Here is a 27,944-nt window from a genome sequence, read left to right as displayed (position 1 = left end):
TTGGCTCCACTTCTGGAAAATGGCTTACCCAAGGGAAACAGGGCCACATCCTGGATTGAACTCTTACATGACATGGGCCCTTCTAAATGTGTGATAGGAGATCAGAGCAGGGGTATTTCCAAGGAGGGTGGTAGAGTATCAGAAACCTTTTCAGAAGACCTGGGAGTCCTTTGTCCTGTGGTCTTCTAGCAAGTACCTGACCACTGAGTCACCAAATTTGGCCTGAGTATCTTCTGAATAAGATGCTCCCCTTGGGCTGGGGGAAGGAATGAGGGTTAGAAAGATGTGACAGGCCAAGTTCCTTGTCTATGGCCATAAGATTTGGACAAAGGGTCTTGGCTGCCATGTTACAGGAAAACAGAGAAAAGGCTTCTACAGTCTCGCTCAAGGGCCCCCGGGCAGGGCCTGCCTTAGGGGGCCAGATGCTGTATTTGGGCCAAAGCTGGGCCTGCAGGGCAGGTGGCCAGAGCTTGGAAGGAATTCTCTTCCGCAGCCCGGGGTCCAGGCTTGGCCCCAGCAAGCCGCCCTGCCAGCCTCTGCTGCCTGGGGCCTCGCGAATTCCGAGCCCCCGCCCCCTCCTCCTCCTCCCTTCCCATGGCTTCGCCCTCTCCCTTGTCCCCTCCTCCTCCCCCCACCAGCTGTCCCCTTTCCCCGGAGCGGCGAGGCAGCCGGAGCCTGGGAAGAGCCGGACGCGGGCGGGAGGGGGCGTGGTGGGGACAGGGAGGTGGGGCGCGGGTGAGGGGATAAGGAGTCCTTGGCGGGCGGCGCCCCCAGCCTCTGTGCCGCCCGCCCAAGAGCTGGGTGCTGCTGCCGCCGCCGCCGTCGCCGTCGCCGCGCCCCGCACCCGGCACCCAGCTCGCTCACTCCGCTCGCTTCCCCTCGCCCACGGGGAAAGGTCAGCAGCGTCCTGGAGTCGCCGTGTCGTTCCCCGACAGCCATGAACTGCAGCGAGAGCCAGCGGCTGCGAACCCTCCTAAGCCGCTTGCTGCTCGAGCTGCACCACCGGGGTAACGCCAGCGGCCTGGGCCAGGGCCTGAGCATGGGCATGGGGGTCGTGCCTGACCCCTTCGTGGGCCGCGAGGTGACCAGCGCCAAGGGCGACGATGCCTATCTCTACATCCTGCTCATCATGATCTTTTACGCCTGCCTGGCCGGAGGCCTCATCCTGGCCTACACCCGCTCCCGCAAGCTCGTCGAGGCCAAGGACGAGCCTTCCCAGGTCTGCGCCGAGCACGAGTGGGCCCCGGGAGGTGCTCCGGCCGCCGCCGACGCCGAGACTGCCGCTGGCTCACCGGCTGAGGGCCGCCGCCTGCTTGCCACCGGGGGGCTCCCTGCCCTCGCCCAGGGCGCCGAGGGGGTCTAGAACCACTGCCCCAACTTGCTCGTGCCTGCCTCATCTCGCTTATCCCAGGGCGTGAGTCCCGCACTTTCCTCCCCTTTCCGGGTTTGCCTCACCTGAGGCCCAGGCAATGAATGATGAGAGGCCAGGAGACCTTGTCTGGAAGGCCCTGGAAGGAGAGGCACCACCCTACCCACTCCCGACCATTTTCTCCCTCCTCTCCCTACAAGCCTCCACCCCCACCCCTCACACTAAACTGCCTCTGCTCTCTTGTCTTCAGACAGCCCTGACACCATGCTCCAGCCTTCTGGGAACTGAATCCAGCAAATCCAACACTTGGCATTGAATGAAGCAGTGAAGTCTATCAAACTCTGGGCCGTCTAACTGGCAGCTACTCTAGGGGCCGCCGGGGACTGCTCACTCTGCAGAGCCAACAGGCTTGCCATCACTGCCAGACCAGCCGCAGCAGTTCCAGCTTCCTGTTGCCTTAGGGACAGAAACAAAGAAAATGAAGCGATCTCAGGCATCTTTTCCCTTCCTCCCTCTTTCAGCAGCGAGCTAGCAGGACACTGGGACCAGTCTGTGGCAGAGAATGGACTTAATAGGACTGAAGGGGGAGGGGAGCTTAAAAGGGAGGGAACACCTATGACCCCAAATGTATGGTTTTCCTGCATCCCCAGTTGTCACCCCAAAGGTAACTTGCCTGATTTTTAGTAGCTTTGCCATCTTCTGCTCTCAGTAGCCATTACTGGGTGTATCACCCCAATACCTCCATATGCCTCTTCTATATTGATTCAGTTGTTATTGCAGCTGTCTACTTCTCAATGGATCATGAGGCTCAGACATTCCCTGCTCTGTAATCCTGGGGAATATCAGAGGCAGATAATAAATGTTGAAACAATAACTTAAGACTCTTCTCTTAAATATCCCAGCCTTGAGACCAAGTACCATCCAGAGAAGAAATCTTACTTGCTTTTGGAAATGATGTTTTGGATTTGGGGATGGGTTGTTGTTATATCTATACCTACACAACTCTACCTACATATCCAGTTCCAATATAATAGGTATGGTTGTGGGGGGAGAAAAGGTTTATATGGCCAAATAGGTTGTTTCTTCAAGTGTTTCCAAAGTTAAACCTGCTTTATTACTTCCCCTCACCTTTTTCCCCTTAATTCTGAAGCACTTGCAAATATCACAATACTAATAAGGGTTTCCCACTTTCCTTTTGCAATTTTTCTGCATGCACTTATAAAAAAAGCTCATACCAATCACAATTAGCTACCATCAAAGCTAATTTTTATTAGTCACTTTTGTAACTCTCTCAAAGAAGTGGCTCATTAAAGGTTAAAAAAAATCATCAAATAGTGTATATTCTAAATCAGAGAGAAGAATGCTTGTACTAGGAAATCCCAACCAATGAGGGGTAAAATTAGAGGTGTGGGTTCACTGATTTATTTTCCCTGTCTCAAGAGGGCTATCAGAAACTTGCCTGCTTAGGGCTGAAATGCTCGTATCTGATGATGACTGTTTGGGCTTCATCAAACACATAAAATCACCTCTTAGCACTACAGCCAATTTGCCTAAATACAGCTGGGTTCACAGTAATCACAGAACAAAGATATTCTGGATCACTTAAATACATGGATAATACAGAAATCTCATTCAAGGCATTTGTTTTGACCTTCCAGCCTATCTGGAGCTATCAAGTTAAATGAACTTACTGCCATTTCTATGCTTCTCTCCTTGAAGATGTACTGACCTTGCTCCATTGGCCCCTCTCCAGTCCTAGCTCTGGTCCTGAGGTTGCCCCCTCTCCTGGAAGGTAGGAGCCAGGGATTGGGCAGCAGTCCAAGACAGTGAAGGAAAAAGAGAGGGGATGATGTGAGAGCCATTTCAGTCAGGCAGGGAGGCCTGAGGGGGATGTGGAGGGAGGGCACAGATGTACGGCCATGCCAGGAGCATGTGGGGGCTCAGTCCTGAGCCCTGTATTTCAAATACAATAATGTCCCTTATTTATCTGGCATAGCTGGAAACACAAGATTGTTTCCTTAACAAAAACGCAATCACTACTTTAAGTATTGAAATTTCATAAACATATTTGTAACATTGTTTTCATAGACATCTTTTAAAAATATATTGCCAAAAAGAAAGGAATCTGGGAGCAACTGAGACAATACCTGTAATAAAAAAAGCATGTTGGAAAATATCCCTGCTTTTAAAAACATTTAAACATTTTTTTAGGATGACTTAGGCTACCCATTAAAACATTTAGCGAGAGTAGTTACATAACTCTCCCAGGAAGAAATGTGAACTGGCTTTGAGAGAGCTATTTGCTTTACTGCCCCTTAGCTTTTTTCAAACAATTTCAGGGTTGTGACTGTGTCCCAGATAATGAAGTTTCCCAGAAGTCTGGACACTCAACTCTTTACCAGCCAGTGGTGGTGTCAGAAATATTGAAGTGACCAAATTGTGGTCAGCAAAAGAGAGAGAGGAGAACAATCTGGGTGCTTGGCCAACCCCCATAATGTATCCCTGAATAGCAAGATCTGACTACAAATTGAGAAAATGATAGCCTTGTCTTTAATGTAATTTCAAAGACATAAAACATTCTAATAAATTAGGGATTCTTTTTTCAACTCCACAGCAATCTTATTTCTCCCCTCGATGTAAGCAGCTCCTGTTTCAGTTCAGGTTCTGATCTTTGCTCCACAATAATAATGAAGCAGAAGACCCATGCTTCCTCACTCATAACTTGAGGTTTCGACAAAGTGGGACTAGGAGATGGTTTGAGTTTGAATGCCTGGAAGTGCTCATCAACATTACAAAAATAAATGGAAGCTATTCTTCCCTTAAAGACATAATTCTTTGTTGCTGATTTTACTATTCTAGAGGGATATAAATGAGGTTTTTCATTTGTTTGTACTTAACCATCTTCTCCTTTTCGATTTGCAATTGCTTTTAAACCCGAGATCTGCACATGATTTGTATCAACAAATTAAAAAGGGGTCTGGGCTGCTTTCCAAACAATCTTGCCTAAGGAGTAAAGCAAATGCACCCTGGTGTGGTGGGGAGATCAAGGGAACAGAAATCAGGAGAACTGGGGTCAAGTCCTGGCTTTGCCAATTAACGAGCTTTGGTTCTCAGGATGAGCTGCTTAACCTCTCTGGGCCCTATTCTCCAAAGCTGTGGGGATTTGAGGATCAAGTGAGATATAGCGGGGAGGGCCAGGAGAAGTACAGCAACTATAGAATTATAAAGTGTTAGGTTTACATTGTCCTTCCTTGGGAAAGTGTCCTTGGGCATTTGAGGAGGCGAGAGAGAAAATTCTCCACTATGTATAGTTGGCTTTTATTGCTCAAAGAAGGGGGTTGCAGGCACTTGGCTACTAACTCCCAGATTTCTGAGCCTACCTCCCCCATTCTCAGAATCTTGGGTAACTAGAAAACTGCGCATAACTCTCTCACCATCCTACTCTACTTCCCTTTACCTGAAGGCCCACAGTGTCCTTTTAAGTCAGAGAAAAAAAGCAGGCAGCTAAATAACTTCACATATAAGCTGTAGGATTAATCATTGCTTGAGATGACTCCCCTTCCAGGGATATTCGCATTTTATCACAGATCACTGAAGGCAATGTAGGGTAAGACTCAAGGAAAGACTCTAATTGTGGATGTCAGTAGAATCTGGAAGGGGAGATGTTTTGAAATGTTTATGCATGGTAAGGAGGGTTCCCCTGTGGATGTGTACTTCCCGCAACTTCTAAAGTCACATTCTACTCAGTGCCAGATGCTCTTGGAACCCTGGGGAGGATGAGGGTAGCCATGAATGACCGGGTTTCAGTAAAAAATATGCAGAATTCCCATCTCCCTGGCCCAAAGGATGTCCATTCATGAAACATTTCAGGGACAGGGGGGCCTTTCCTTCACTCTTTTTTAGGCTCTCAATTTGATTTAGTAGGATTTGCTGCTGTAGCAGTATCGGCCAGAGAAAGAATGGAGACTCCTTCTTCTTGCTGGGTTATCTGCCATACCCCACTTTTCTCAGGCACCATGGTCAAGACCAGCCCTTGGCCAAATTGTGGGATTGGTATTTATCTAATTTTTCCCTTCCTGTTCCAAGCTTCCCTCTGCTACCTCTCACCCCAAAATTATCCCTTCCCTCCTGCCAGAATCTAATGATCATATTCATTCACATCTAATCTACTACTCATCCAGATGGTGATCCAAAGAAATGCAAATTTTATGGTGGACTTTCAAGGAAAGAAGTATGAAGAGGAGCTTGTCCTAGGACCCTCAAGTCTGATATGAGTAAGGCTTGTTCCTCAAGCCTTCTATGACTTTTTCTTTATCGCCACTACCTCTTAGGGTGTTTGGAAGACTACAACCCTCAGCCAGCTAGGTGGGCACCTGCATTTCCTAGGGTGGAGGTAGGGATGGGAGTAATTAGAGCAGATTGAAAGGGAGATCAGCCCTTGTCCCACTCCCCAATTAGCTCTCTGCCCATTGGAAGGCTACCTTAACAAACAGGACTCAGGAGATCAATGGCTGAAGTCAGTGCAGGAAAAAATACTAGAATGCACCTCCCTGAAGACTGTAAGGATGGAATTCTCATCATTTTACTGCCATCTCCCTGAAAGTCTGTACTAAACCAAGCCATACTTGGAAGTGACAGCTCCCGAGTCAGCTGGGTTCGACTCCATTCCAGGGCCCAAGTAACTGGCACCATCCCTCAGAAATTTGGGATTACAGTGTAGCAAGTCTAGGGGCTGGTCAGCTCAAGAATCCCCACATTTTGACTTTCTCCATTACCCACTAAAGCAAAATAGTGTAGTACATAAGGGCATGGGCTCTAAAAGCCCTACTGCTTGGGTCCAAATCTATGGTCTGCTTTTCACTAGCTGGGTGACATCAGGAAATTTAGTTAACCTTCTCCAAGCCTCCTTTCCACATCTGTAAAATGGAAGTAATAACAGTATCTTCCTCCCAGGGTTGTTGAAAAGATAGAATGGTAAACACATGCCTGGCTTAGTATAAGGGTTCAGTAATGGTAGCTATCATTCTGTGCCTCCCCCTCATCTTGACTGCTAATCCCTCCACCCTCCCTATTCTCCTGAGTCAGAAGCTGCCTCTGGCTCTATTTGTCTTATTCCCATCAGCATATAAACCAACCTTAAAAACAACCCTCTCTTGACCCAGTCTCCACTTCAGCTATTGCCCCATTTCTCTTCTCCTGTTTAGAGTAAAACTCCTCACCTAATAATCTCTCCTCAATCCATTGCAGTAGGGTTGTCACCACCACAATGCCAGTGAAACTGCTTCATCATGGTCACCAATAATCTGCATGTTGCCATATCTAAAACTTGATAGTCAGCCCTCATTTTCTGTGACTATTTAGTAGCATTTAATGCACTTGATCACTCCTTCCTCCTTGGAACTCTTAAACACCTCACTCTCCTTGTTTTCCTCCTTCTTCACCAGCTCTTTTCCTTCTCAGTCTCTTTGGCTGGTTCCTCCTTACCTTCTCACCTCCTCAAATTCTAAATGTTGACCTGCCCAGAGCTCCATCCTGGGACCTCTTCTCTTCTCCATCTACATACTTTCTTGGTGATGTCAACTAGTCCCAACCTGGTAACTACCACATTTACATATAAGTACCATCTTTACAATGATCACTCTCAAATTTATATTTTTATCCCTAAAGTTCCTATTCTGAGTTCCAGACTTGCATATCTGACTGCCCACTTAACATCTCCACCTTGGTATCTAAACTTGCCTCACAGTTAACATATCCAAAACAGAGTTCTCAAGTACCTGCCCTCAAAATTGGCTATCCTATTTGAGAAAGGAAAAGCAACCTCTGACATCCAGGAACTAGTCTGACACTCACATCTATGCCTCAGGGATGTTAGAAGCTGGACTGGTGCTCTCAGGTAGGACATGTTATTCTCCTGTTGGACACAAACAATCTTACAGAGCACCAGAATCAGTCAGGGTCCCTCTAAGACCATGATGAAGTGAGAAAAAACAAGACTATTTCATAGTTTTGTCTAAGCAAAGACAAAAACAATGTTGACCATGAAATCCACAAAATACCAAACATCTCCCTTTCCTAGCTAATGTAAAGGACTACTAATTCTTTAGCAATTATAGCTTTAGTCTCACTCTAAAGTGCCCTCATTCTAGATAAGATTTATTAATATACTCAAACAATTACTCTTGCTTCCTGACAGCACCCAATCCAGAGTAAACACTGGTTCCCTTGGACCCTCCCCCAAATCACTAAACATAAGACCCAGTCCAATAATAAGTGCTTTCTAACAGCCTCTTCCTGAGACACCCATGGCTTCCCATGGTGTGTGTTCTTTCTTGCTACACTGAGGAATAAACCCAACTTGTTAAACTACAGGTGTGTTCCTGGCGGTTTTTGGCAGGAGGGCATCAACATGTTAAATCTCCCCATTTTTGTAAATAGTATCACCACCTACCCAGTTGCTTAGGTCAAAACAGGAGTCATTTGAAGACTGTCCTTTTCCTCACCCTCTTGCACCCAATCTAGGAGCCAAGTCCTGTCAATTCTACCTCCAAAAGGAACTCTGCATATGACTACCACTCATGACCACTTCTAGCTCCCTAGTCTATACTCCCATCATTTCTTACTTGGACACACACAATACTTCCTAACTGCTCTCCCTGCCTTTACTCTTGCCCTCTGCCCACCCTACCCCACATTGAGTTATTTACACAACAGCCAGAGCAATATTAATATTAAAATATTAGAACAGGTCATATCCTTTCTCTACTTAAAGCTCTCGTTTGGATTACCCATGCAGTTAGAATATAATCTCAACTTCTTACCATAGTCTACATGGCCTACATGATCTGACCCTTGCTGACTTCTCTAAACCTTATCTCCTGATGCTGTCCCCTTGCTCACTAACCTCAAGATACACTAGCCTTCTTGTTGTTTCTTGAGCACACCAAGCTCATTCCTGTCTCAGAGCCTTTGCATGTTCTGTTTTCTCTGCCTGGAAGTTTCTTCCACAACATCTCCTCATGTAAGATGTCTCCCTTGTCATTTATGTCTTGGCTCAAATGCTGCTTCCCCAGGGGACATCCTTCACCATCCTATCTATAGTTACTCCTTTCTCCTTTGCCCTCACCCTCACTGTATTCTCTACCCCACTGTCTTGTTTATTTCCTCTATAGCATGAAATACTGTCTAAAATTATCATGTTTGTTTATTTATTACAAATTAACTTTCAGTCTCTCCCATGTAGGCTCCCATGAAGGCATGGTTCTTTAGGTCAAAATTTTTAAAAGTTTACATATTTTTATACCTCTTTTGAGGTATAATTGACAAACAATAAACTGCACTTATTTAAAGTGTATAATTTGATGAGTTTTGACATATGTGTACACCCATGAAATCATCACCCAAATCAAGATAATGAACATACCCATCATCTCCAAAGTTTCCTTGTGATCCTTTGTGTCTCCTTCCTACTGGTCCCAGACAACCAATGATCTGCTTTTTGTTGCTATAGATTATTGTATATCTTCTAGAATTTTATGTAAGTGGAATCATGCAATATGTACTTCTTTCACCTAGCATACTGATTTCGAGGTTTGTTGTATGTATCAATAGTTTGTTTCCTTTTATTTCTGAGTAATATTTCATTGTAGGGATATAACATACTTGTTTATCTAATCACCTGTTGAATGACGTATGAATTTTTCCAGTTTTTGGCAATTATGAAGACAGCTTTTAGGAGCATTTGTGTGCAATCTTTTGTGTAGATCTATGTTAAGTGCAGGGATTTTGTGTGTCCATTTCCTTGCAGTATTCCCATGCCTAAGCACTTGTAAACTATTTATATAATATGCAGGAAATATCTGATAAAAAATGAATAAACTTTCTTTTTTAGCATTTTCATTGTTCTTGTGCCCACCTTAGAATTTCTCACCACCTTACCTTCATCACATTCCTGCCTTTCCAATACACAGCCCTGGGTGACCCCTTGAAGGTGGCTGTTTCCACTCTTGGCTTGTTGGGGAAACCTTGCCCATCGTGTTCCCTGCCAGCGCATGCTCTTTACCCTAAGCTGGCCTCTCTGGCTGTTCAACAATCCGTTCATTCCTCACTTACTGACTCCCTATCACATTCCCTACAGCAGCTGCTCCAAACTTCCTGCCTTCTTTTCAAGCCCCCAGCCCCATCCCTCCCCCTCATTCTCAGGAGATGACTTCACCTCCTTCATTACTGAGAAGATTGAGGCCAACTGACAGGAGCTCCTTCGGCTACCACGTGAGTCATCTCCACACAGCCATCTGAAACACTTTTGGCTCTCAGGCAGATGTGCTCCTTCACCTTGCCAAGGTTAAGTCTCTGCCAGTGTGCTTGATCCTAGCCTCAACTTTGATAATATTTATAATAATTACAAAAACAGCAGAAAACAAAATTTAGCCCTTGATATGTACCACACACTGGACTAAGCTCTGAGAAAACAACTGTGACTTTTACTGAAAAGTGAGGTAATTTACACGTGTAATTTCCCTTTTTAAGGTTAAAAACCCATTAATTTTTTAACAAAAGTATTGCAAATACATAAATACTAAACATATTGCATGTTCTCTCATTTAATCTTCACAGCAAGACTGTGAGGTAATATTATTATTTTTTAACAGAAGAGGAAACAGGATCAGAGAGGTTAAGTAACTTACTTTGGGTCATATAGCTCGTTTAGTAGTGGAGCTAGGATTTAAACTAAGATCTAAATCCAGAGCTCTCCCTTTCCTTCTCTCCTCTCCCTTTCCACCCTCTCTTTCTCCCCTGCTCTCTCTTCCTTTCTCTCTCTCTCTTTCTTTCTCCTTGAAGATCAGAGGGTTGTCTTAATCCTACTCCTCAGTTCATGACAAATTATCATCTTTGGCCCAAATATAAGGCAATTATAGGAAAAAGTAAAATGAAGGGAAAGAGAGACACACTAGGTGCAGAAATAAAGCACCTTGCCAAACTAAAGAGTTTGAATTTCATCCCATAGACAATGGTTCCCAAACTTTAGTGAGCATTCCCTGAGGTACTTGTTAGTAGCACACATTCCCAGGCTTTACTCTTAAACCTACTGAATTGGTAGCATAAAAAACAGTAGTGCAGAAGAGAGATGGCAACAGCTTGGATTATGGTGGTGGCAATGGAGGTTGAGAGACATGGACAGATTGGGGACGTTTTAAAGATAGAATTGACAAAGCTATGCAACCAATAGAATATAGGAGTCATGTGAGAGGGAAGAGTCAAGCTCATTAGATTTTGATGGTGTGCTGATTGGGATGGTGGTGATGCCATTAACAGGGCTGAGTAAATAAAAAGTGGCACTTTGTGAGGGTAAATGAAATAGACATGAAAGCAATTATGGACATGCTGAGTTTCTTAGAGACCCTCAGGGGAAGATGTCAAGCAACCAGTTAGAATGGACCTGAGGTGCTGGTGAAAGTTAGGGCCTCACTTGCATGAGGCTTACTTGTCAGGTACTGGTCCAAGAGCTCTATATACAAGATCTCAATTAATTCTCATTTTACATATGAGTAAAAAGAGGCATAGAGTAACTTGCCAAATTACTAGCATGTGACAGAGGAGGTATTGGAACTCAGGCAGACTGACTCTGAAGTCAGTGTGTATAGTCATTTAGGCTATGCTACCTCTCACAGAAGACCATCTCAGCTGCAGTGATAATACCTGAGCCTAGGACAGTGAAGGCAAGGCTGAGGGCAGAGCCTTACATTTATGGGTGGGGAGGAAAAGGCATAAAGGAATCCATTGAAGATGACAGAGGAGGAAGGATCAGGAAGGTAACAGGAGCATGGGAAAATTGTAGAGGCCAAAGGAGAGGAGAGTTTCAAGAAAGAGGAAGTGTCTCATGCTGCAGATGTGTTCCAACTGAAGGCTGAGAAGAGGCCATTTGATTTGCTGGTGACTGTCACTGGTCAGTCAGATGGCTGATTAGTGGAGGGACAGGGAAAGCCAGAGGGAAAGTGTTAAAGAATGCGTTGGTGGTAGGAACAGAAGGCAGCTACTGTGGATTGCTCTTTTGAGAATGCTGGAAAGGAATGACGGGGAAAAGATAATTGATTGAAAAATCTTTGGAAGGAGTCAGCACAGCATCTTGAATTATGCAGACAAATCAGACTTCCTGCTTTGCCACTTACATGCCGAGTGACCTTGGTAAGTGATTTAACTTCTTGGCACCTCAGTTTCCTCATGATGATACACACCTCAGAGGGTTGTGGAGCAAGATGATACATGTAAAGCGCCTAGCACACTGAAAGAATCAGTACATGACTAGCTATTGTTAATAGTTGCTCAGTAAATGCTAATTAACCTAATTTGGTGATCTTGAGTATCCTGGAAACACAGCCTCCTCAGGTTCTTTGAGATGGCTGGACTGGACTCGCCAACTGCTGCCAATAGGAGCAGTCCCCTTGGGGTCACCTTAGACTGGAGCCAAGTTGTGGCAGTTAAACTCAAACCATAGTAGCTTAAGATAGATGCCACCCTTCAAATCATTATCTCTCTGTGCAGTATACATGTACAGCTTGTATAAATTCTGTATGTGGGTGACTCTGGGTCACATTTATAGTTAGGCTCAAGTTTCTATGCTTCTCCATCCCTCCACTGCTCCAGGTGGAACTTGGTCCTCCTCAGAGCACCCCCCACTTTTTTCTGAGAATCCCTCAAAGCGATGCCTCCTATGTGTCTATAAACTAGTCTTTCAGCAGTAGTCACAACTCTACTCTTTTTCTCCTACTCCAGAACCCATGGTCCACACTTCTGTTGTTGCTAAGGGTGGCCATCTTGAGCATGCTGATGTCCATGCCTAGGATCTGGCATCATATACCCCTCTGGGGGCCACCAGAGAGCTGAGTTATGTGCAGAGGCAGGACAAACCATCCTTTCTCTAATTCTATTCCACACTGTACCAGCGGAACTCAAAGCTAGGCTTGCTTAAGCCCAGAGTCTCATAAAGTCAATAGTGAATTATTCCATCAGATTCTGGGCCTCAGCTCTCACCCAGAATCTTACAAAATCTCTGTTTGTTTCTGGCCCTTTTTCTCAACTGGGGGGCTTAAACTCAGTCCAGTGGGCCAGTGGAGGAAAGGAGTCAGGCCGATTTCCCAAGTCAGTCTCCTCTCTCCTTAGCCAAGACACATTTTTCCCCAAAGCAGCTCGGTGGGCCCAAATGCAGGTCTCCTGTACCACAAAGAGTACTTTCCCCCTTACCTTCAAGGCAGTTTTGTAGCAACTTGACACCACATCCAAAGTCTCTCAGACTCTTTGTCCCGAGGCAGGATCTTTGTTTTTACAGTTACATAATGAGTCCAGGAAACTAGGAGAAGAACCTAGGGTTGAAAAAGGGTGATTGTGTTTGCTTACATTTCTTAAAAAAGGGAAACTCTTGGGCATGCTTAAGTGCTGATAGGAGAGTCAATAGAGAGGGAGAAGTTGAAGATACAAGAAGGAGAAGGGAATAATAGCCTGGAGAGGAAGGCAAAAGGTGGGACCCTGCCTGCCTGCATGGCTGATGGATTCGGCATGAAAGAGAAGAGACACCTCTTCCGTTGTGACAGGAGGAAGGAGGGAGAAGATGGGGAACTACCTATTAGACAAGTTAGGAGTGGTGGGGTAAAAAGTTGAGTGTTCCTGTATTTTCTCTTTGAAATGAAAGGGGGGGAGGTGGAAGATGGTGGTCAAATGTTTGGGAAAAGGGAAGAATATTTGAAATTGTTCACTGTGGAGGAGAGTAGAATAAGCTATTTAGGAATTAAAAAAGACTGTGGGGTAGCAGCAAGGGTCCCGTTGAGATTAGTAATCATGACTTGATGGCGTGTATTTCTCCAGCAAGGCCTAGCGACAGGCATGGAGAACAACATTTTCCCTTCTGTTAAGTGGAAATAACTATTCCTGATCTTCCCTGGTAATGGAGAAGATCTTGTATTAGGAGTGAGGAGACTTGGTTCAAGTCTCAGTTTCATCACCACTTGTGTGACCTTGGAGCAACTAATGTGACCTTTTAACATCCCTTCATCTATCTACTTTGAAGGGGTGTTAACCTTTAAAAGGTGATAGAAAAAGGCGAGAGAGTGTGGCAAAAGCAGCCATATGCAAGGCATGAAAATAGCAAAACAAAAGAAAATGAAAAACAGCTCCACTTCAAACACTCTGAATGATAAAATGTGGGAAAATTAAAGAAAGGAAACACTTGCAACACATACTACAAAGGGCTTAGTATACAAAAGGCTCTACAAGTAAGAAGAAAGTAGAAAATGGGCAGGGAAATGAATAGGCAATTATCAGGGGAAGAAATACAAAAAGCCAGTAAACACAGAAAAGATGTTCAGCCTCACTAATATAGACATTAAAATTATAAATACAATTATTTTTCATCTTTCACCTTCCAGATTTACAGATGTTAAAACAAAATTGGTAATAATTAGTATTGGTGATGATGTGAGGACCCAAGCTTTCTCATACATCATTGGTGGTAGTATAAACTGGCACAGTATTTTTAGCCCAGGAATTCCATTTCTAGCAATTTGTTCCACAGATACACTCACACAAGTGCACAAAGTTTATAACAGTAAACAAACAAACAAAAATCCTTATACAATTCTAAAATTTCCTGCAATAGAAAATGACAACTTATTGCAGAAACATATGATGGAGTATTATGCAGCCACATTAATAAGAATGCCATGTGAAAATGCCCAAGATAAATGGCTCAATGAAAACAGTGAGTTCAGAACTGTATGAGTATAGTTGTCTTCAATTTTAAAAATATATGCATATTGTGGAAAAATGTGGACAACTATACAACAAACTTAGTGGTTATTCCTGGGTAGGAGGATTATAAGTACATTCCACCTTAAATCTACCTGTAATTTTTCTGACATTTCATCATGAACAAATTTTTAATATTCAGAAAAGTAGAATTATACAGTGAACAGCCATATTTCCCCTATCTAGATCCTGCCATTAACATTTTACTTTACCTTCTTTATCACATATTTCTCCTACTATCCATCTCTCTACTCATCCCTTCAATCCAACTTATATTTTTATGCATTTCAAGGAAAGTTGCTGACATCAGTAACTTTTCCCAAATACTTCAGCGTGCATGTTATTACCTGCAGTTCAATACTTGTTTACAGTGTTTTTCCTTTTGTGATAAAATCTACATGCAATGAATTGCACACATCTTACGTGAATGGCTCATTGGGTTTTGAGAAATGGAAGCATACCCCTGTGTGCCCTATCAAGACATAGAACATTGCCAACACCCTAGAAAGTTCCCTCATGCCCCACCCAGGTCAATCTCTGCCCAACCCCCTTTCTGTAACTTAAAAAATATTTAAATAAACTTTTAATTTTAAAGTATTTTTAGATTTACAGAAAATGTACAAAGATAGTACAGAGAGTTTCCATACGCCCTGCACCCAGTTTCCCCTACACATAACATCTCACACGACTATGTTATATTTGTTTCAACTAATGAACTTATATTGGCATGTTAATAACTAAAGCCAACACTTTATTCAGATTTCACTAGTTTCCCCCAATGTCCTTTTTTCTGTTCCAGGGTCCCGTGCAGGATACCACATTATATTTAGTCACTGTGTCTCCTTAGGCTCCTCTGGGCTGTGAGTTTCTCAGACTTTCCTTGTTTTTGATGATCTGGACAATTTTGAGGAATACTGATCAAGTATTTTATATGATGCCCCTCAATTTAGGGTTGTCTAATGGTTTTCTCATGGTTAGACTGTGGTTCGGTAAATTTTCAATATTTATAATAATCCTGTTTAATGTTTGTAGACAGACTCAATAAAGATATGTTTTCTAAAGACATGGTGGGTGATGGTGATGACAAGTGTGGCAGCTGACATGAGTAGCTAAAGAGAAGCATGTCTACTCTGAGCAACTTGGAGAAAATAAATGAGAATGTGGAAAGCCAGGGTTGCCCTGAGTGGTCCAAGCTGACCATATACAAATCACATCATTGCAATGGCTATAACCTGCTTGAGAAGGGGCTGGGGCAAGGGTAAGAAATGAGGGGAGAAGGCGATTACCCAGTGGGCGACTGAGATCTTTCCATAACATATGTCTCCTAAATCAAGATGCTTTTCTAATCTTAAAGAATTGGCTATTCGGCACCACATCAAGTGAGAATTCCTCACCACCTTCTGTGGAGATAGTGACTTGAAGCTGGGTAGCGAAACCAGTTCCGGGAATGCCCAGGCATGAGCACAGTCTCAGCACTGGTTCTATTTTGGGAACATTTGGACACATTCTGCAACATCATATTTATACTTTGGCCAAACAAGTGAAGGTTCAAAGAAATAATCCTTGGCTTCCCCCTTACGCCTGGGATTTTCATTTATAGACTGACATATTCTGAGAAGACATTGGGCAGATAGTGACGGTTGGTTAAGCATTATAACACTCAGTCTTCTGTGGAGTTGATCTGGATTTGAAAGAGCAAGTGCCCATTATGCAGAGTTAATGGGGGCACAGAGGGATCAAGTCAGTGAGATGTGAGAGAATCAATATGCGGAATGCTTGAGATAGCACATTCACACATTTCACAGAAAGGAGGCTAGGGTTACACCCAGCAACTGCAGATGCTTGGGTAAAAAACCCAACCTTAAGCATTTGTTGTTAGCTGACTCGAGCACCCTGAAGGGACTCCATATCCTTTCTCGGTTCCCTGTGGTGACTGTGACTTAAGACTGTCCCCCAAACTCCTCCATCTCCCACTTCCGTTCCACATAGACTTGGAAGAGAGGGGGCTTGGGGGGGGGGGCTTCACTCTCCAAGTGAAAGTCTGTCCAAAGGGAATGTGATGTGTGTATGGGGACCCAGCGGGCCAGTGGAAAATGAGAAAACAGCTGGAGACACTCCAAGGCAAGATAGAATTTTAGATCCGGCACTGGCAGGAGCAGGAAGTAGAGATGGGGAGGGTTTAGAGATGGTGGAAGGAGAGGGAATCTTAGGAGCCTTCACAGCTATTAAAGCTCAGCACCTGGTATAGGGCTCTGTACACAAATGACACATTAATTACTGTTCTAATAATAACTAAGATTTATTGAGCACTTAAATTTTGCCAGGCACTATACTTCACAGGCATTAGTATCTTTAATTTTGCAATAACCCTGTGGGATAGGTAATAATATTATTGTCTCAATTTTACAAAACAGACACTGAATCCCAGACAGGTCAAGTAACTTGCTCAAGGTCACCATTAGCAAGTGGCAGAGTTGAAATTTGAATCCAGAGCTTGCACACTCAACTTCTTCCCTTGTCTGCAAGGCCTCAAAATGTTTCATCAAAGTGGGCTAATTTCCCAGCTGAGGTTTCCAGCTACAGGCTCTTCCTCCTCAGAGTCAGGCCTCCCCTTCTTCTGAATTGTATTCCAACCCCCCATCCTTAGCCTGGCACCTCCTCATTCCCAGCTCATGGATAGAGGAGACTTCCACAGACTCCCCTGTAAACAGCAGGCTGCTGAGAGAGCTGGAATGAGCACAGCTCATTGGCTTGTCTCTCTGTCCTGTTCCTGTCCTCTGTGATCATCTGTGCTTCCTCACCTACTCCTCCAGATTCTCACCCTCTTGTGACAAGAGGTACTTGCGGCCTCTGAGCTTAATGGCCCAAGGGGTGGGTGGCGCTTGCCAATGCAGCAGCAGAATGTTTTGCAGCCCTAAGCTTCCAGGCTGGCATCTCCTTGAAGCTGGCCCCTGCCCTGTCCAGGCTCCTCAGGAGCCTGGCTTGTTGGCTCCACCGCCTATTTCTGGTCTGCTTTCTGCAGCAGCCGCAACCATCAACATGTATTCAGAGGCCTGCTCTCTTTCCTTTAGGTGAGGGTTCAGAAAATTACATTGAAGTCCTGCTTCTTACCACATTACTGGAGCTCCTGCCAGTCCAGCCACAGATGGGTGGGAATTAGCAGCTCCGAGGCTGACCTCCAGCACTCGCCTCTCTGTAGGGCTCAGACCTGATCCCCAACAACTTCTGCCTTGCTGCCCCCCCCCCTCTCTCTCCTCTCTTTCTTTCCCTCCCCCCTGCTCTTTTCTTTCTCTCTTTATTTTTGCTAAGTACTTTTTTAAATTACAAAAGTAATCCTTGCATGTTATCAAACAGTACAATGATGTATTTGAAAATAAAAGTATCCTCCCCCCAATCAACCACTGGGGTAACCAGTGTTAACACCGAGTGTCCTTTCACTTTCTCAATGAGCATACTAGCACACACACACATGTGCGCAAGCATGCACCCATTAGATTAATACATTTTTGGTATAGGCTTTCTCCAGAACTGAGGATGTTACCAAAATTGTATATACACTCTGTTATTTAGAACACTTACCAGTGTGGTTTATTACATCTTCTAACAGAAGTAAAGCATTTTGGTTTGATAGACAAGTGCACCTTTACCGTATAAATGTTCAATTGTAATGTGTAATCGACAAACATTTAATGAACTGCAGTGATTATAGAGTGCAGAGGAGCATCTGTGACTAATTGTGAGTGTGTGCAGATCTTCCTCTGTATTCTACTCAATGCAATTATATATGTGTAGAGATACAGGACCCCTTTCGCACCTAGTTTAAAACAAAAATAGCATCATTATGCACAACATTTTACATCTTTTTTAAAAAATTGAACAATACATCATCGACAGCCATAGAGCTAATTCATGCTGTATTTCATTATTTCAGTGTATGGCAGCCCCATAATTCATTAAACCATTACCCTTTTGATGGACTTTCAAATTGTTTTCCTTTTTTATTTTTTGCCACTACCAATTGCAGTGAACATTCTCAGACATAAATCTCTGCTGACTTGTGAGAATAATATATTAGGAAAATTCCTAGAAGAGGTATTGCCAGATCAAAGGTCAGTACATTTCAAATTTTTTATAGATACTACCAGATTACCTTCTAAAAGGGTTGTAGCAACTCACTCTTCTACTAGAGATATGAGTTGCTGTTCCCCCACATTTTTGCCAGCATGGAATCTTACCAATCTTTAAAGTGGCTGCCAGTATGAAGGGTAAAAAAACAGCTATCCCAGCAGAGAACCCAAGATGGCAGCTAGGTAAGGCAGGTCAAAAAAACACCTCCATGAAAAATGCTAGATAAAAGCCAGAAAGTGACCCAGAACACCAGTTCCAGCGATGTGCCAGCCGGACAAGGTCTGCTAAATCCACAGGGACTGTGCATTTGGTGAAACCGGGAGTCTGCATTCTGAAACAAGTAAGTGAGCTGGCTGAAAGTCCAGCAGCCACGCTGCGGTGTGGGGAAACCGTGGGTTGGTGTTTGGAGATGGACTAGTTCTTTTTTTTTTAAAAAAAAAAACAAAACCTGGGACTGACTACAGATACAACAGTGAGAAGTGCACAGTGAAGCATGGCAGGAGTGGGCTCTCCCAACACCTCAGTGTCTGGTGTGGAGGATAGCCCTACCCACACCCGCTGCTGATTGTCTCGGGGCCTGGGGAGCAGAGGGGAGCCAAGAGGAGAAAGAAACCGCACCCCTTGCAACCATCTCCCCAGTGGGCTGGGGACGCTCCCTCCTGGGGCCAGACCCACAGCCCAGAGCCGCACCAAGAAACCCACTGTGATGGGGAGTGTTTCCCGCAGCACCGCGCACACACCACAATATTGGCCATGGACAGTGGCCTTTAGGGCAACCACAGCTGATTGTCCTGGAGCTGGGAAGGAGGAGCTGTGTGAAAAGGGGGAAATTAACATTCCCCATTCAGCCATCTTTACAGCAGGCTGGGAATGCCCCTGCATGGCCCAGCAGCCCAGGGCTTCCCTGGAGGGCCAGCGCACACTTGTGATGTGCTGCAGCCTTCCCTCAGCAGGGGTCCTGGAAGAGCACGGCTCCTGCTCGGAAATCCCAGGGACCCTACACAAGTGCCAGGGACTTGTGGGTCAGTGGCAGAGACGATCTGTGGCGGGACTCAGGTGAAGGCTTGGACTCTTGCAACAGCCTTAAATCTCTGGGAACACCTAGGAGGTTTGATTATTAAAGCTACCCTTCCTCCCTAACTGCTCAGACACACGCCCCACATTCAGGGCGGATAGCACCAACAACACACCCAAACTTGGTGCACCAATTGAACCCCACAAGAATCAGACCCTCACACACCACAAAGACAAAGTTGGGGAGAACTGACTTGAGGGGAATAGGGGACTCACGGATGCCATCTGCTGGTTAGTTAGAGAAAGTGTACGCCACTAAGCTGTAGATCTGACAAATTAGAGATTGGTATTTTATAGACCCTGAAAGAACCCTATCAAGTTAAGCAAATGCCAAGAAGCCAAAAACAACAGAAAATCTTAAAGCATATGGTAAAACCAGACGATATGGAGAACCCAAACCCAAACACCCAAATCAAAAGATCAGAAGAGACACAGTACTTGGCGCAATTAATCAAAGAACTAAAGTCAAACAATAGGAGCATGGCACAGGATATAAAGGACATGAAGAAGAGCATGGCACAGGATATAAAGGACATAAAGAAGACCCTAGAAGAGCATAAAGAAGAAATTGCAAGAGTAAATAAAAAAATGGAAGATCTTATGGAAATAAAAGAAATTGTTGGCCAAATTAAAAACACTCTGGATATTCATAATACAAGATTAGAGGAAGTTGAACGACTCAGAGTCCTTAAGGACCACAGAACGGAAAATGAAAGAACAAAAGAAAGAATGGGGAAAAAATAAAAAAAATCGAAATGGATCTCAGGGATACAACAGATAAAATAAAACGTCCAAATTTAAGACTCATTGGTGTCCCAGAAGGGGAAGAGAAGGGTAAAGGTCTAGAAAGAGTATTCAAAGAAATTATTGGGGAAAACTTCCCAAACCTTCTACACAATATAAATACACAAAGCATAAATGCCCAGCGAACTCCAAATAGCATAAATCCAAATAAACCCACTCCAAGACATATTCTGATCAGACTGTCAAATACCGAAGAGAAAGAGCAAGTTCTGAAAGCAGCAAGAGAGAAGCAATTCACCACATACAAAGGAAACAACATAAGACTAAGTAGTGACTACTCAGCGGCCACCATGGAGGCAAGAAGCCAGTGGCATGACATATTTAAAATTCTGAGAGAGAAAAATTTCCAGCCAAGAATACTTTATCCAGCAAAACTCTCCTTCAAATTTGAGGGAGAGCTTAAATTTTTCACAGATAAACAAATGCTCAGAGATTTTGCTAATAAAAGACCTACCCTACTTCAGATACTAAAGAGAGGCCTACTAACAGAGAAACAAAGAAAGGAAAGAGAGATATAAAGAAATTTAACAGACATGTATGGAACATTGCATCCCAGATCACCAGGACACACATTCTTCTCTGGTGATCATGGATCTTTCTCCAGAATAGACCATATGCTGGGATATAAAACAAGCCTCAATAAATTAAAAAAAAAATTGAATTTATTCAGAGCATGTTCTCTGACCACAATGGAATACAAATAGAAGTCAATAACCATCAGAGACTTAGAAAATTCACAAACACCTGGAGGGTAAAAATTAGGGGGAGATGAAAACATTCCTGGATAATCAAAAGCTGAGGGACTTCATCACCAGTAGATCAGTCCTATAAGAAATGCTAAAGGGAATTGAGCAGGCTGAAAGGAAGGGACACTAAACAATTGACTGAAACCACATGAAGAAATAAAGATTTCCAGTAAAGATCACATGGTAAATATAAATACCAAGACTACCGTATTTTTGATTTGTAACTCCACTACTTACTTCCTACAGGATTTAAAATACGTAAACTGTAATGATAAATCAGTGGTTTTGGACTCAATATAAAATATGTAATTTTTGACAAGAACTACATAAGGGTGGGGGAGTGGAGGAGTAAAGGAACATAGTTTATGTGTCCTATTGAAGTTAAGGTGGTATCAAAGAAAAACAAGATTGTTATAGATTTAAGATGTTAAATTTAAGCCCCACAGTAAACACAAAGAAAGTATCAGAGAATATGACCATAGAGATGAAAAGTGGAGTATGGGTTATGAGAAGTGGGGGAAGGGGCAATGGGGAGTTAAGAAATGAGTGTAGGGTTTCTGTTTGGGGTGAAGGGAAATTTCTAGTAATGGAAGGTGGGAAGGTGATAGCATTACAACATTCTAAATGTGATTAATCCCACTAATGGAATGCTAGGGAGGGGTTGGAATGGGAAGATTTAGGTTGTATATATGTTTCCACAAGTGAAAAGAAAAAGACAGTCTAAATAGACAACGACAATTAAATGCCAAGGATGATCCTGGATGGGATCTGAGGATGGAGGGGAGGAGGCTCAAAGGGACAGAGTTGGGACATCAGAAAAAAAAAGGGAAATATAGAATATAAGCTTTGTATCAATGCTGAATTTCTTGAACTTCTTAGCTGTGCTTAATGGGAATGCATAATAGAATGTTCTTGTTCATGGGAAACGTATATGTGAATTATATTGTTTGTTTAAGGATGTGTGCAGCCTGCTCTCATATGTTCAGAAGACAGGGCAATAGATGATGGATGATAGGGAGGGAGGGAGGGAGTGAGGGAAAGAAAATGGTGGTGTGACAGGATGTAAAAGTTAGTGGATCAGGGTATCGGGGGAGGGGGGTCGGGGTTTGCTGGAGTTCTGTGTATGGGGTTTGTATTGTTTTGCAACTGTTCCTGTAAGTTTGAATTTATTTCAAAATAAAACTAAAAAAAAAACTGCTATCCCATCATTTATGATATTTTATATCCTTGACCACCTGTAAGGTTGAGAACTACTCATATGCTTGAGAACTACTCATATGCTTACTGGCATTTGTTTTCCCACTTCTCTAATTTACCCATTCACAATCTTTGCATTAATTTTTGGGTTGATGGTTTTTCTCATAGATTTTAGGAGCTCTTTGTATAATAGGGCTATTAATCTGCTTCCTTTCACATGCGTTGCAGATATTTTCTCTCAGTGGGAATTTTATGGAGTATTTTGCCTCATAGAAAGTTTTAAAATTTTATGCTGCCAAATTTGTCAATTTTCTTTATGGCTTCAAAGTTGCCTGTCTTGCTTAAGAAGGCCTCCCCCACCCTGAGGTTATAAAAATATTCTACTTTATTGTCTTCTTTTTTTTTAAATATTCATTTTATTGAGATATATTCACATACCACGCAGTCATACAAAACAAATCGCACATTCGATTGTTCACAGTACCATTACATAGTTGTACATTCATCACCTAAATCAATCCCTGACACCTTCATTAGCACACACACAAAAATAACAAGAATAATAATTAAAGTGAAAAAGAGCAATTAAAGTAAAAAAGAACACTGGGTGCCTTTGTCTGTTTGTTTGTTTGTTTGTTTCCTTCCCCTATTTTTCTACTCATGTATCCATAAACTAGACCAAGGGGAGCATGGTCCTTATGGCTTTCCCAATCCTATTGTTACCCCTCAAAAGCTACATTTTTATACAATTGTCTTCAAGATTCATGGGTTCTGGGTTGTAGTTTGATAGTTTCAGGTATCTACCACCAGCTACCCCAATTCATCAGAACCTAAAAAGGGTTGTCTATATTGCACGTAAGAGTGCCCACAAGAGTGACCTCTCGACTCCTTTTCGAATCTCTCTGCCACTGAAGTTTATTTCATTTCCATTCACATCCCCCTTTTGGTCAAGAAGATGTTCTCCATCCCACGATGCCAGGTCTACATTCCTCCCCAGGAGTCATAGTCCACGTTGCCAGGGAGATTCACTCCCCTGGATGTCTGATCCCACGTAGAGGGGAGGGCAGTGATTTCACCTTTCAAGTTGGCTTAGCTAGAGAGAGAGGGCCACATCTGAGCAACAAAGAGGTATTCAGGAGGAGGCTCAGGCACAATTATAGGGAGGCCTAGCCTCTCCTTTGCAGCAACAGTCTTCCCAAGGGCAAATCCTGTGGTAGAGGGCTCAACCCATCAAACAACCAGTCCCCTATATCTGTGGGCATATTAGCAACCATCGCAGTGGGGCAGGCCAATACTGCATTACTTTATTGTCTTCTAAAATTTTTATGTAAAAATTAAAATCTTAAATCCATCTGGAATTTATTTTAGTGTGGTGCAAGTGAAAGAAATTCTAACAATTTGATCCCAGATATCTAGCCAAAAATTTATTGTTTCCCAATGTAAAACAGTGTCTCCTTTATCAAGTGTTGACTTCTAGAGATGGCCCAACTCAGGTGCAGTTCCACACAACAATCAATACAGACTTAACATTTCCCCATTTATCTTAACTCTTCTGCTTCAGTGCTGTGGAAGATTCGGTACTGAGGTCATACTCAGGCAGGCCAGCATTTGTCCAGGCCTGATGCTACCTCATTACTCACCATATTTCTCATAGTAGTCACTGAATTTTGGTTAACAATCTTTTTTCAATTGAGACAGTTTCCTCCTTTTAATTGCATTTTAAAGATTTTATTATTAGCAATGCCTGCTGAGTTGTAACAAATAACTTCATTACATTTTGATACAATGGTATGATGTCCCTTTCCTTTAATTTGTTGATGTAATTAATTGTACTGACAGACTGTCTAATTTAACCATATTTGCATTCCTTACATAAACTCTGCTTAATCAGAGTGAATTCATTTTTTTTACTATTATGCTGGAATCTATTTACTAACATTTTATTAAAGATTATGCTTCTATATTCATAAGTAAAAGTGGTGTACAGTTCTCTTGTATTCTTTTTTTTAAATTTTTATTGGGATTGTTCAGATACCATACAATTATCCAAAGATCCAAAGTGTACAATCAGTTGCCCCTGGTACCCTCATACAGCTGAGCATCCATCACCGCACTTAATTGTTGTTCAATTTTTAGAACCTTTTCATTACTCCAGACAAGAAATCAAGCGAAAGATGAAAAAAGAAAAAAAAAAAAGAAAAGGAAACTCAAATCCTCCCATATCCCTAACAAACCCCCCTCAACTGTTGACTTGTAGTGTTGGTATAGTACATTTGTTACTGTTTATGAAAGAATGTTGAAATACTACTAACTGTAGTATATAGTTTGCAATAGGTATATATTTCTTCCCTATATGCCCCTCTATTATTAACTTCTAGTTGTATTGTCATACATTTGTTTGGTTCATGGAAGAGTTTTCCAATATTTGCACAGTTAATCATGGACATTGCCCACCATAGGATTCAGTTTTATACATTCCCATCTTTTGACCTCCAACTTTCCTTCTGGTGACATATATGACTCTGAGCTTCCCCTTTCCACCTCATTCATGCACCATTCAGCACTGTTAGTTATTCTCACATCTTGCTACTGACACCTCTGTTCATTTCCAAACATTTAACTTCATCATAGTTGAACATTCTGCTCACACTAAGCAACCGCTCCCCATTCTTAAGCCTCGTCCTATATGTTGGTACCTTATATTTCATGTCTATGAGTTTACATATTATAATTAGTTCTTATCAGTGAGACCCTGCAATATTTGTCCTTATGTGTCTGGCTTATTTCACTCAGTATATTGCCCTTGAGGTTTTGTCATCAACCCATTTTTTTTTTAAGATGGTTTTGTTCATGCGCCATACATTCCATTCTAAGTAAACAATCGATGGTTCTCTGTATGGTCTCATATTTATGTGTTCACCACCTTCACCACTATCTATATAAGGGCATCTACATTTCTTCCACAAGGCAGGAGGGAGAGTCAGAGAAGGTAGAGAGGCAAAAGAAAGAGGAAGGGGGCGGGGCAAGATGGCAGACTGGTGAGCTGTATGTTTTAGTTACTCCTCCAGCAAAGTAGGTAGAAAGCCAGGAACTGCGTGGACTGGACACCACAGAGCAATCTGACTTTGGGCATACTTCATACAACACTCATGAAAATGTGGAACTGCTGAGATCAGCGAAATCTGTAAGTTTTTGCGGCCAGGGGACCCGCGCCCCTCCCTGCCAGGCTCAGTCCCGTGGGAGGAGGGGCTGTCAGCTCCGGGAAGGAGAAGGGAGAACTGCAGTGGCAGCCCTTATCGGAAACTCATTCTACTGATCCAAACTCCAACCATAGATAGACTGAGACCAGACACCAGAGAATCTGAGAGCAGCCAGCCCAGCAGAGAGGAGACAGGCATAGAAAAAAACAGCACGAAAAACTCCAAAATAAAAGCGGAGGATTTTTGGAGTTCTGGTGAACATAGAAAGGGGAAGGGCAGAGCTCAGGCCCTCAGGCTCATATGCAAATCCCGAAGAAAAGCTGATCTCTCTGCCCTGTGGACCTTTCCTTAATGGCCCTAATTGCTTTGTCTCTTAGCATTTCAATAACCCATTAGATCTGTGAGGAGGGCCCTTTTTTTTTTTTTTTTTTTTTTTTAATCCTTTTTTCTTTTTCTAAAACAATTACTCTAAGAAGCCCAATACAGAAAGCTTCAAAGACTTGCAATTTGGGCAGGTCAAGACAAGAGCAGAATTCAGAGAGCTCTGAGACAAAAGGCAATAATCCAGTGGCTGAGAAATTTCACTAAACACCACAACTTCCCAAGAAAAGGGGGGTGTCCTCTCATAGCCATCATCCTGGTGGACAGGAAACACTCCTGCCCATCGCCAGCCCCATAGCCCAGAGCTGCCCCACACAACCCAGTGTGACAGAAGTGCTTCAAATAACAGGCACACTCCACAAAACTGGGCGTGGACATTAGCATTCCATGCAACCTCAGCTGATTGTCCCAGAGTTGGGAAGGTGGAGCAGTGTGAATTAACAAAGCCCCATTCAGCCATCATTTCAGCAGACTGGGAGCCTCCCTACACAGCCCAGCAGCCCAGAACCGCCCTGGGGGGATGGCACTCACCTGTGACATAGCACAGTCATCCTTCAACAGAGGACCAGGGGGTGCACGACCTGGAAGAGGGACCCACTTGCAAGTCTCAGGAGCCATACGCCAATACCAAGGACTTGTGGGTCAGTGGCAGAGACAAACTGTGGCAGGACTGAACTGAAGGATTAGACTATTGCAGCAGCTTTAAAACTCCAGGATCACCAGGGAGATTTGATTGTTAGAGCCACCCCCCCTCCCTGACTGCCCAGAAACACGCCCCATATACAGGGCAGGCAACACCAACTACACACGCAAGCTTGGTACACCAATTGGACCCCACAAGACTCACTCCCCAACTCACCACAAAGGCAAAGCAGGGGAGAACTGGCTTGTGGAGAACAGGTGGCTCGTGGATGCCGCCTGCTGGTTAGTTAGAGAAAGTGTACTCCACGAAGCTGTAGATCTGATAAATTAGAGATAAGGACTTCAATTGGTCTACACATCCTAAAAGAACCCTATCAAGTTCGGCAAATGCCAAGAGGCCAAAAACAACAGAAAATTCTAAAGCATATGAAAAAACCAGACGATATGGATAACCCAAGCCCAAGCACCCAAATCAAAAGACCAGAAGAGACACAGCACCTAGAGCAGCTACTCAAAGAACTAAAGATGAACAATGAGACCATAGTACAGAATACAAAGGATATCAAGAAGACCCTAGAAGAGCATAAAGAAGACATTGCAAGACTCAATAAAAAAATAGATGATCTAATGGAAATTAAACAAACTGTTGACCAAATTAAAAAGATTCTGGACACTCATAGTACAAGACTAGAGGAAGCTGAACAAGGAATCAGTGACCTGGAAGATGACAGAAAGGAAAATGAAAGCATAAAAGAAAGAATGGGGAAAAAAATTGAAAAAATCGAAACGGACCTCAGGGATATGATAGATAATATAAAACATCCTAATATAAGACTCATTGGTGTTCCAGAAGGGGAAGAAAAGGATAAAGGTCTAGGAAGAGTATTCAAAGAAATTGTTGGGGAAAACTTCCCAAATCTTCTAAACAACATAAATACACAAATCATAAATGCTCAGCGAACTCCAAATAGAATAAATCCAAATAAACCCACTCCGAGACATATTCTGATCACACTGTCAAACACGGAAGAGAAGGAGCAAGTTCTGAAAGCAGCAAGAGAAAAGCAATTCACCACATACAAAGGAAACAGCATAAGACTAAGTAGTGACTACTCAGCACCCACCACTGAGGTGAGAAGGCAGTGGCATGACATATTTAAAATTCTGAGTGAGAAAAATTTCCAGCCAAGAATACTTCATCCATCAAAGCTCTCCTTCAAATTTGAGGGAGAGCTTAAATTTTTCACAGACAAACAAATGCTGAGAGAATTTGCTAACAAGAGACCTGCCCTACTGGAGATACTAAAGGGAGCCCTACAGACAGAGAAACAAAGAAAGGACAGAGAGACTTGGAGAAAGGTTCAGTACTAAAGAGATTCGGTATGGGTACAATAAAGGATATTAATAGAGAGAGGGGAAAAATATATATGACAAACATAAACCAAAGGATAAGATGGCTGATTCAAGAAATGCCTTCACGGTTATAATGTTGAATGTAAATGGATTAAACTCCCCAATTAAAAGATATAGATTCACAGAATGGATCAAAAAAAATGAACCATCAATATGTTGCATACAAGAGACTCATCTTAGACACAGGGACAC

The 27,944-nt window shown here is 43.1% G+C and overlaps 1 protein-coding gene and 1 long non-coding RNA gene across 4 annotated transcripts in view; one reads left to right on the top strand and one right to left on the bottom strand.

Moving 5' to 3' along the window:
• LOC119522757 overlaps positions 1-12,707 on the bottom strand; it is a 112,592-nt gene extending 99,885 nt beyond the window's left edge. Inside the window, exon 1 of the long non-coding RNA XR_005214515.1 lies at positions 12,611-12,707. This is a non-coding gene — a long non-coding RNA (uncharacterized LOC119522757). The remainder of the gene's footprint in view (positions 1-12,610) is intronic.
• KCNE5 (potassium voltage-gated channel subfamily E regulatory subunit 5) lies at positions 747-2,215 on the top strand. Of its 3 annotated transcripts, none has more exons than XM_037821381.1 (2): positions 747-1,219; positions 1,620-2,215. In XM_037821381.1, the coding sequence occupies exons 1-2, from the start codon at positions 938-940 to the stop codon at positions 1,683-1,685; spliced, it is 348 nt and encodes a 115-aa protein (XP_037677309.1). In that variant the 5' UTR covers positions 747-937; the 3' UTR covers positions 1,686-2,215. The 3 variants fall into 3 exon arrangements, with proteins under 3 accessions (XP_037677309.1, XP_037677307.1, XP_037677306.1); XM_037821379.1 differs by having other exon boundaries at positions 747-1,414; positions 1,624-2,215; XM_037821378.1 differs by having other exon boundaries at positions 747-1,414.
• Positions 12,708-27,944: the final 15,237 nt, after the last annotated feature.

Source organism: Choloepus didactylus, chromosome X, assembly GCF_015220235.1.
Source record: "Choloepus didactylus isolate mChoDid1 chromosome X, mChoDid1.pri, whole genome shotgun sequence".
In the NCBI taxonomy this organism is placed as follows: Eukaryota; Metazoa; Chordata; class Mammalia; order Pilosa; family Megalonychidae; genus Choloepus; species Choloepus didactylus.
The sequence above is the reverse complement of the archived record's forward strand: the minus strand, read 5'-3'. Positions and strand labels throughout refer to the sequence as shown.